This window comes from Protopterus annectens, chromosome 9.part0, assembly GCF_019279795.1.
Source record: "Protopterus annectens isolate FY-2018-M chromosome 9.part0, PAN1.0, whole genome shotgun sequence".
In the NCBI taxonomy this organism is placed as follows: domain Eukaryota; kingdom Metazoa; phylum Chordata; order Ceratodontiformes; family Protopteridae; genus Protopterus; species Protopterus annectens.
The window spans coordinates 636,959,349-636,970,505 of record NC_056743.1 but is presented as its reverse complement, the minus strand read 5'-3'; the positions used below and the strand labels follow the sequence as shown (position 1 = coordinate 636,970,505).

General features: G+C 37.7%; 1 protein-coding gene across 2 annotated transcripts in view; it reads right to left on the bottom strand.

Moving 5' to 3' along the window:
* Positions 1–11,157, bottom strand: part of LOC122811395 — a gene marked incomplete at its 5' end in the record, with an annotated part of 129,684 nt that overhangs the window by 55,953 nt on the left and 62,574 nt on the right. For both annotated transcript variants that reach the window (XM_044083215.1, XM_044083216.1), the window contains 2 exon segments: positions 2,400–2,591; positions 10,803–10,982. In XM_044083215.1, the coding sequence (XP_043939150.1) occupies positions 2,400–2,591; positions 10,803–10,982 (372 nt within the window).

Here is an 11,157-nt window from a genome sequence, read left to right as displayed (position 1 = left end):
CCACAAACTCTACAAGGGACAGACAAATATGATGCAAAAAAATTTGAAATATTTTACAAAACCAGGGACAGATGACAGTATCCCGCACACATACATACATACATACATATATGTGCACCATACCTCTCAACCTCTTGGAGCAAGAAATGTGGACAAAGCCATCAATAATGGGGGCGACAAAGACCCTAAAATAGGGACACTTTTTAAATATTGGTGTAACAAACAGAAAATTGATAGAATAACAGTCATTTAAGGCAGCCTGAGCCAATAGGAAAGTCTCTTCGCTACGTCAGGCATAATCCTGGTGAGACGTTCGTCAAATAGTGTCCAACATCCCCAACAACAGGATAAAAGAGCTCTCCGTGGATTACAGTAGTAGTTTGCTGTCAGACTGTTTGGAAAAAGCCCAGTGAGTGGAATAAGCCACTCTGTGTTCGGTCTCGATTTTCCTTAGAGGACCAGGAACTAAAACAGAAAGGCATTCTGACTTTAATAGCACTTTTTTATGGGGTAGCTGCCCCTAATTTTATGTTCGAACAACAAGTGTATTGGGGGGCACTGCTTTAAATCTGTAATAGCAATTTCAAAAATTCCCAGTTTCTTGTTGAAAATGGACTTAAATTTGGAAGTATCAGAAGTCACAGCATCAGGTTTCACACTGTTACTAGGCAGATACACACAATGTATAGTCCCTTACATATAATCGTATTACAGTAGCATACTATAATTATTAGAAAATGATTATCTAATCAGCAGCAAATGGAATGTTGTGTATAAATATGCAGTATGTCCTTATAACAGAAGACAAGCAATCTTCAAACCAAGATTACAGCCTGTTTGGTGGGGTGGTAGGATAATTAAACAGGCACATTTTTATTGTAAGCTTACCAGAAGTGATGGTGAATTAATTGCCGTCACAGCAAACATCATAGGGATGGTATAAACCCTATAAAAAATTCTAATTAGTGATGCAAATAAGAGCACAGATCGTTAATGTAATATAATTTGGCGGAAAGTTACATATACACTTGTAGTGCAAATTGCTTTAGAAGGAAAAGCAACACATATACATATATGTATAATCTAAGCAAGTTGGAAGAAATATATACTATAAATATATAAAAATATATATACTATAGGGCCATCCAGGAATAAAACAAAGAAAATGGTAATTCTGTAGAAACATGGCACTAGGACACACCCTGGCACATCAGACTACCACTAGTAAGCGCAAAATATGACAAAGAAAAGTGACACTATAGTACAGCGCAAGCCAGTCTGACTTGCAGCAGTTTACATTCTAAAATAGGGCACTAAAGTCTATACCCAAATCTAACTAGAAATAAAGCAATGAAAACAACGCTGACTTTCTGCAATGAAAAGACTTTGGGATTAATGAAGCCGAACAAAAAAAGTCACTCTGCAAGTTTGAGAACTCCGTTATAAGTGGCAATTATGCAATGTTTGGTATTAGAATTTCTCAGAGGTGCAGTACAGAAATGGTCTCGTTTCTGAAGTATAGTACTGTGGATTGGGGGAAGGGCTCACACATGTATCTCTTATTCATGGGTCATCATCACTATAATAAATCTGCATCACATAAAGCAGAAAGGAGTATCTGAAAATGGGAAAAAATTGATATGGCCAGTAGTATCCCATATGCAGCGTAAAACAGCTGACTGTTATGCCACAGCAAGGTCACAGAGCACAGAACATGGGTATCCCTCGTACCGCTCATATCACCAGTTAAGCATCCCTGCCAACGATTAAGACAATACCACTACATAAGAAAATATGCATGTTTATATAATTTGCAGTTATCCCTTCTGTCATTTATTCGTGCCATTACTGAACATCAGCCAAATTCAAACGGCCAACTACCCTCTCAGTGATGTAGCATTTTTTTGTCATAGTATTACTCATCACATCAGCACAAAGGTGAGAATAAGTTTGCATTGGCAGTAATTCTGGTGGTTTGTGAGATTTCTCCCTTGTTCATGTTTGTACAATCACGGGAGTTGATACATATAAGTCTGAGGATGTGGGGGACTTGCCTTCTGCAAAATAATTCTTACAGTTGTAAGTTCCACCCCTTTGATATTTTCAGCATTTGTGTTCAGGGTTTTGTTTCCGCAGTGTCTTGGTATCGAAAATATTACAGGGGATCCTAGTAAATTCATATGTAAAGGTATAAGACAAAATTTATCGTGAAATTATTTTTAATTTTGCAATAGATGAACAGATAAACTGGATATGGCTGTATATAGTTGAGTTTGAACAACTCTATACAAAAAGTTGCAGTGCTTTCTCTTATAAAACAGTAGCAATATACACAGATCTAGTTTAGTCCATTTTGTAAGGAAATGAAAGTGCAATTTGCATAAAATCTCTCTCCATACCTGTTCCACCTTTTCCTTGATTGTCACTGCATTCTGCAGTTCTTGAACCTGTTGCTGGTGGACTGTAAGCTGCTCATTCTGTGCCAGTAAGGCCTTTGCAAGTAGCCTTTCCTTGTCCTTCAGCTGCAGGCATAACCGAGGTGGGCTATCCGGAGCATCCAAACCTTGCCCAATTAAAGAATCAGAAAGTGCCTGAAAACATAAGAGAAGCTGATTTCAGACCCCAAAAGAAGAAAAAATCCAAAAACGACATATAAAAGATGAAACCGGATTACTTTCCAGCAACAGTGGTCCAGAAAATGCTATCATCTTCTATGAGTAAACAAATTCAAGGCATCATTCCAGATGTTACAGATGTTATTGTAAAGTTTTTTAATGCTGCTCAATATATCAGTGTAGGGAACTCCTTAAATAGCACTGCACCCTTTAGAGTAAAAAAAAAAAAAAAATTTAAATCTTTCATTCAACCCCCATAAGGAAATAAACCTACTAATTTGTGAGATTTAGTACAAGGCTGCTTTTGTATATGAATCCAGCTAAGGCAACATACTACCTCACTCAGAGTCTTTAGTCCACATGGTACAGGTTCAATATACTCACATCCAGTCACTATTTGAGGAAAGCTTAAAAGTTTTTACTTTATCTCCACGGGTTTCCCCAGGTAATGCGGCTTACTCCCAACTCCCCCCTTCAAAAACAGCTGGTTCACGGACTAATCTAAACTTGCCAATATACATTACTTTCATTTACCCGTGTACTTGAGGCCTGGGTCATGGCTGAAAAGGGTTTGAGCCAGACCAGCTCACTTACCCGGTCAACAGATTAATAAAAAAAAAAAAAAAAAAAAAAGACAAAAAGAACAGATCACCTTTCAGAGTTCAGGCTTACCGTATTGTAATTCCTCAAGGAAAATCAAATTTTTGTGCAGATCTTGGCCATTTCCTTTGGGTCTGTATAACCACTTTACTTTCATTGCTAGCAGACGCACATTCAGTGTGTCAAGATTAAAACCCACAGACCAAGATCTGAAGGATTTCTAAGCCTTTGCATTCATTTCCATGTAGCTTTAAGCAAAACAGTAAAATCAGCCATTGCATCCTGGGCTAGTTCTTAAAAACATTTAACAAATTCTTCTTCACGGAGGCTGTTGCTTGCTTTTTAAAGATATTCTTAAAAAATGTTCTTAATCTACTTTCGGGGTTAACTCACCCCCCCCCCTCCAAAAAAAAAGTTTAAAAATATAAGTGGGTAAATGAAGTAGTACATGAAAATTAGTAATACAGGCTAAAATGTCTGCTTACCTACATTCATTACTCTATGTTTAACTTATATACATCAGGAGGAGTGTTTTCATGACATAGGTCAACACATCAAAAGCAGTTGTCGAAACCAGAGGTGGTTGTTTTACCTAGACCATCAATGCTACTCATTAAAAAGTAGCATGCGAACTGAAACCTGAATCCTTGATTTGGGTGGGGTCCCATTTGTAGAGCACTGCAGCTTCAGGGTAAAACAGTATTTTGCACAACCAGCGCTACAACAATTAACTGAGGTAAATTCAATATGAGTCAGCATGTTTTCCTGCCATTTCAAAGCTATTAAAAAATGATTCTAATGGTTTATTAAAATGATTCACTTTTTTTTTTTGGCTTTGTCACTTTGCATCAGAGTCTGTCATAACCAATAACAAGTCTAGTGTGAATGAAGTACTACAGTAGAGGGGCAGCTACGGTATCATATTACTGTACAATGCAATAAGCCCGGTACTGCAAATATCCAGTTATGGGTCAGAAAAATGAAGCTGCAAGTGAATAATTGAACATGAAATATAACAGGTGGTGTCAGGAAAACGTTCATGTCCGGATACTGTTCACAGGATCCTGATGTTAATGCTGGAGATCCTGATCACTGCTTAAAAGCTGCAAAACTGGTTATCTTGAACACAGTCATGTGACAGACTTAGCCGATGCTGCTACAATGAGAAAAATAAGAACCAGACAGAAATAAATAGGAGTTCCAGCAGCAATTTGATAACACAGATCCTCTTTCTCATTTACTGAGAGGTCTGAAAGCACTACTATTTATGGGAAGGTCTATGTCCTCTGTTTTACCCAAGGCATTTTCTTTGTCTCATTCTATAAACTTGTCATTTCCTTTACCAAAACAGTACCCAGCACATTCTTGTAAAATCTGAATTAAAAAAAAATACAACCATAATCGTGGACATGATCAAGCATCCTAAGGTGGCTCCCCCCTCCCCTCCTTTCACAGACATGGCATATACACTAACACCTAAACCCTGAATTTAAAGGTACTCAACGGGAAAGGATTTTGAACAGGAAGATCAAAGTTTGTTATGCCTAAATCTAATACTAGCTAGGATTTCTTCCTTCACTTTAAATACACCCAGCGGTTACTATTACCACCAAATACGCACCCATGTTAGCAGCACCTTCAGCCACGTATCCCACACTTCTGTCTTTGCACTGCCCAACCACTTTTAGAACACTTAAGCAAGTTGGCTGATGCACAGCAGACCCAAAAGGAAGCAAAAGGTTCTGCTCAGCAGGACGTGGGAGAATTTATCACAGTGTTAAGCCACATCCTTCCCAAAGGATGGAACTCTTTACTACCTGGCACTCTGTGTCTAGGATAAAACTAATTTCATACACTTAAAACTTGGCTATAGGGTAACAATTATCATACAAACTGTGGCATTGACCTATTACCTTAACCATTAAATGATTTCTTCTTAATGTTGTACTCCCCTCCCAGTAACTCTAGTTGCTTCCTTGAACATTTGGGCTTAATTCTAGATGTAGCTTCTCAGGGATGGCAGTCTTCTTACTGGTTTGCTGCAAACATTACACAGTTTCCACTGGGGACTTTTACATATTACCCATCTGTTAACTACTTATATTAGTTAAATTAACAGCAGCATACGCTTTTTCTCTACACTTTTGTTCTGGAATAAATTTCATAATTTTTCCCAGTGGTCTGCTTTAACGCTGGCAGTTTTGAACCAAATCAGTAAGTTTTGATCTGTACATACAATAGTATATTTGAATTCAAATTCTTCCAGCGATGCTTGTTTTCAGTTTGTTTCACACACAGTGTCGATTGTGTGCATTACTCCTCTTTACATGATTTCACAGAGTGAGTTATCTGCAGACTGGGATTAATAGCTTCATCTCTGAAGTCCTGGTTTTGAAGAGTTCAGTCAGATTCCTTAGTAGGTGGTTATGGTTCTGACCAGATTGTTTATCTAATGACTGTACAAGAAATTTATATAAAAACAGTTTTAAGAGGAACACAAAAGCAATACAAGGTTAAAAAAAAAAAAAAAAAAAAAAGAAATGCCATAGGCCTCAGTGCTGATGCTGAAACATTTAAGCAATAACCCACGCCTGAGTGTGGGTAATTGCTGGATTTACCCACGGTTAGTCTGGTTTGGTCACGACGGCGAAGCCCGAGTGGCCAAACAGACAACTGTGGGTAAATCCATCATTACCCACACCCAGAAGTGGGTTATTGCTATTATACAATGACATTATTTAACATAGCGAGATAGCTTTAAAAAAAAGCAACAGACATTTTCCTTTCTCCGTTGCTTTTTTAAAGCTGTTTCGCTATGTTAAACAAGTTTAACATAGCAAAGCAGCTTTAAAAAAAGCAATGGAGAAAGGAAAATCTCTGTTGCTGTCTTTTTATAAAGATATCTCGCTATGTTAAACTCATTTAACATAGCGAGATAACAGCAACAGAGCTCTTCCATTCTCCATTGCTGTCCAAAAAAAAAAAGACTTATACTAATGGAAAAAGTCCGGGCGCCCAGACCTTTTTCAATTAGTATACGTCTTTGATTTACAACGTGCACGCTGAAAAATCAGCGTGCACGTTTTGGAATATTAATGGGGGGTCATTTTATAATATGTAATTATCTGAGTACAAGGTATTTCTCACATAGCAAATGCGATAAAAACACAAACGGTTAAATGAAGCACAGCTAAAAATAGCATAAAACTTTAATAGCAGGGAAGCGCTTTCACCACTCATCTAGTGGCTTCATCAGACCATATAAAAATAAAAAAAATACAAAAGCATCTTAAATACATACTTTTCAATAGATAATAATCCATTAATATGGAACAGCTGTAGTAAACAACCCCACAGATCCTCAAATATTACATTGAGACGTGTTCCACACAATCACATAGGCAGGCTCCATCTCCCTTAAAGGAACAGTCCCATTTAAATGTTAAAAAGGACAGAAGTATTGTTTATATATAAAAAAAAAAAAAAAAAAAAAAAAAAAAGCATCCATCCAAAGCATATAAACTATAAATATACATAGATACACTGTTTGCTAATAAGGCTGACCTGGAAGGCTTAAATTCCACACATTCATCTATGAACATCAACAGGCAGCATTTCGAGGATCATCCAAATGGGGACATTAACGTAACCCTAACAGCAACACTGTGTACAGCATACTAGAACATATGATAACTCCCTGTAGTGACTAAAATAATGCCAAAGACTTCTTATGCATGCACATCTAGTATTTCAGATTGCATCAATGAGGGCATGCAGAAATTACAAGCAAAAATATATACCTATTCCATCACATAAACAAAAAAATGCAGTTGAACATATCACTGCAATGGCACCACCACCCCCAAACAAACACCTTACTAAAACCATCATTAATATCTGGGGGCACATTCTTCACACTGTATTTAGCAGATACAAAAGCTCCACTACACAAAAGGCACCCAGTCACAAAGATAAAAACTGAGAATGTTCAAGACCTTACCTAAGCACTTAATATAACATTCATATGAGGCCACACACACATCTAGATATGAAAATACTATCAGGATGAAATCTACACTGTATTGTGGCCCCACTAAAAGCTAAAGGTCTATCCAATACACAAAAGCCTTCATTTGAAATGTTAAGTCTTACTTAACTTACTTAACGTACGAGTTACTCTCGTATTTCTCACATAAAGCAGTAAATGCCAAACATGGCAATTTATAACAAAGATAATGTACACAACAGAAACAACACCTGAATAACAGCACAGTGGAAGTGCAAGGCCTCCATCCCTCCACAGCCCCTTATCCCATTTTTACACTAGGAGCCGAGGTGTCACTTCTCCAGTGACAATCTAGAGACAAGATTCACACCGCCAGGTGGCTAGCCCTGCCATACTTGTCAAATGCTGCCAACAAAAGTTTTAATAAAAGTATCACGGATATGCAGTAGATTCAGGTTTGATTTTTTAATACTTTTTAAATCAAAAATAAATCAGGAGATGAAGTTATTAACTTCTACATTTACAGAAGATGGGCTTGTTAATACCGAGAAGTATAACTCAATAATGAAGACAAAATCATCAGAAGAGAAGCAGGAAGAATAAATAAAAACAGATTCCAGTTCCTGCATCAGAGAAGTCTATGAACTGCATTATATTCCTAGATTAACCACAAAAATCAGCATTATAATAGGCCTTCCACTTGGGAATAATGCTACAATGGCTGCAGAAGTTACTTTTGTGACAAAAGGTCAGAAGTTTGACAGCCACCAATGATTGAAGGTTTTATAGCCCTACAGGATAACCTCTTCCTCAAAAGTTTAATCGCGGGGGTTTCCTTTCTTGCAATATTCTCATTTTAATATGTGCTTCCACTGAGGAAAACAATTTTCTTCTGCTAACTAAGCACACACTTGCTTTGTCCAGGTCAAAAGTTAGTAATGGCACAATGGAAGCTCACAGCAAGACTGGAATGCCATTATGTACCTGTTGTTTCTTGCCTTTGTATACAACAGTGAAAGATCACCTGGGATCACACAATTTAGTTTCAAGCTGAACCAGTCTTCTACAGAATTCACATAAAGATTGTAATGATGTTTTGAATTGAAAGAGTCACACAACTTGTCATTCTAAAGTAGAAGTGCTGCTGGTGTCCCTTCTTTCATTATATTCACTGTGGTTTCTTCTTGTTTTGCCATTACCACAAATATGCTTTCTAACCAGGCAGCTAGGATTTATCTGCCAGAAAATTATCAATCATACCTTCAGTAGCTGAATATCTACTCTGACCTACTAACAACTTCAAATAAAGAAGGAAAATGTGTATGTGCTTGACTGCGTGTGTTGTGCTGTTTGACCATTTTAATGCCACAGAATTCAGCTCAAAACACTGAGCATTCTGAACGCACAATAATCTACCTGAATGATGATGTTTTTAGACATCAAAATCACCTTATTAGAAGCATCTGTAGAAACCACAGGTTGGTATTTTACTTACAGAAGGTATACTACTGGTTAAAAAAGTAGTATGTGAAATGAAACCTGTTGTCCAGTTCAGGATATCAAGGAGCCTGAATCCTAATCACCGACATTGGAGAGCGACATTCACTTGGAATACAAATGGATACACTCAGTATTTCCAGATGCAGACCACTCTGTATCAAGCACAATTTCCCTTAAGAGCACTCAGGGTACACATTCAGCATGGGGTCTGGATTTCTCTATATCGGTCTCTCCTCAGATCCCCAGTAAGGCTCCGCACTGGCACTGTGACACCAGTGCTTTATGTCCCTGCCCCAAGTAGCTGACACACACATTCTGACATTTAATTTGCACACAAACACACACCTGAGAAAAGCTGGAAAAGATTTACTAGTTATGCCACCTTCTGTCCAGACTATAGGGTAGTTTCACTGCCACCAGTCGGTTACTATAAGGTTCTAAAAGGGTATCCAAATAAAGTTAATATTAATACAAATGGTAATGTTGATCAAACAGCAAGGCTTTCAGGAGTGGCCAGAGTTATCATCAAATAAATATGTGCACAAATACCCACAAAACTTAAATATTTAATAAAAAGGATCAGCCGCAATGAAAAGTTTTAATATATTTAATAAATAATAAAAGAACATGAAAATACTAAATATCTGTTGACAGTAAACCCAGTGTTTCAGTCACAGGAAGTATTAAAAATAACACTGATGGAAAGTTTCGTACAGTTATAGAAAAACAGTATTTGGCTAGTCTCATTATCTATTCCTTACTGACTAAAATAATTACTATTCCAACTTGCTGAATAGAGCAAGGCAAGATGGGCGAATGGTCCTTGTCAGATCCAATACAAATACAGAATGCTGCTGAGACTTCAGTTTCCTCCAATATTAAAACATTATTTCTGTACAGAATGATATCACATACATCTGGTCATCCAACTTCTGGTTGCCATGCAAGCCCCACTGCCAGAAGTGGTCAGGGTTTAGCATCTAGATGTTACCATACACAGAGATGTGGTGCAGCTGCTGGAATTCATAAAACCATAAAAGCATTCCACTCTTCCTACAGGAGCTACAACCCATTCTCTGGTAAATACATTGCATTTCTCACTCCCTTCAAAACTGTGGGATAACTTCTTTAGGTCTTAACCCATAAAGTAACTGAATTTTAGGAATATTTTTTTCAAAGTCAGGTGGATTTACCTCTTCTCTTACAGTATATGCTGTTACAATGTATACATTTAATTCAGTTTCAGTAAACTCTCAGTTAACCAGAACTCAAGCAACCAGAAAAAAAAAACAAAGAAATACAGTGCAATTTTTATGTCTTGCACTTTCTGCCCCCCCCCCCCCCCCCCCCCCCCACACACACACACACGCACACACACACCGAAATACATCTTACATTTTTAGTGTTTTGGGTTTTAAAAAGGAAGATAGAAATACATTCCCTCTCACCCCACCCTAAGAGCAAATCAAACCAAACAAATATTATAGGGTACAGTATTAGTCAGGCATATTTTTATTAGTAACTCTTAAGCAACCAGAAACTACAGTTATCCAGCATCTACCAATCCCCGTGGGTGCCGGTTAACTGAGAGTTTACTCTATAATAATAAATGTACACTTCTTTTCCTTCCAGCAGGGTGCACTGTTGATACATTGTAACACAAGCAAACCTCACAAATACATTTTCAGCACAAACATCTGTACAAATCAGTTTGATATACAAATGACATATAATTATATACAAAATTCCAGCTAGCTGTGCTGGCATATGTTACACATCCACTGCCCTACTTCTGACATAGCTGGCAGCACCTCCTATCGTCACAACATGTACCAATAAAACTTGGCCACATTACGGCAATACTGGTGTACATTATATATCTATCTATATCTATATCTATATCTATATATATACATACATACACACTAATACACATATGTATCAGTATTTTTATAGCTGTGTTGTCAAAACAAACTCTGAGCACAACCAACAACAAGGAACCACAAAGCACTGCACTACGATGTCAGCCTATTTCTTTGTGCCATTCTCCTTCTGTAGCAGTTACACCCCCCATTTCATACCTCTACGTCTTTGCCACTGCTATGCAGTGCTTCCTGTAAAGCTGCAATGATGGCGTCCTTCTCCTTGGAGATGTACATGTACCTCTTCTCCTGGTCACGTGCTGCCTGTTGGATGTTCTTGCACATCGTCTCCAACTGCTGCAGAGCACAGTCCTTCTGGCTGATTAAACTGCGCAACTCCTGTGATCCAAAAACATATGAAAGAAGTTAGAAATACAAATAGCAGTGGATGCAGGCTGCCTATCCCTAACCTCCATCCAACTCTTCTACTTTTCTATCCCTTCTAGCTTTCAATTATCTGTGCTGCTATGACTGTCCTTGCGTAATTTACACTCTGCAGAATAAGACTCTAAGT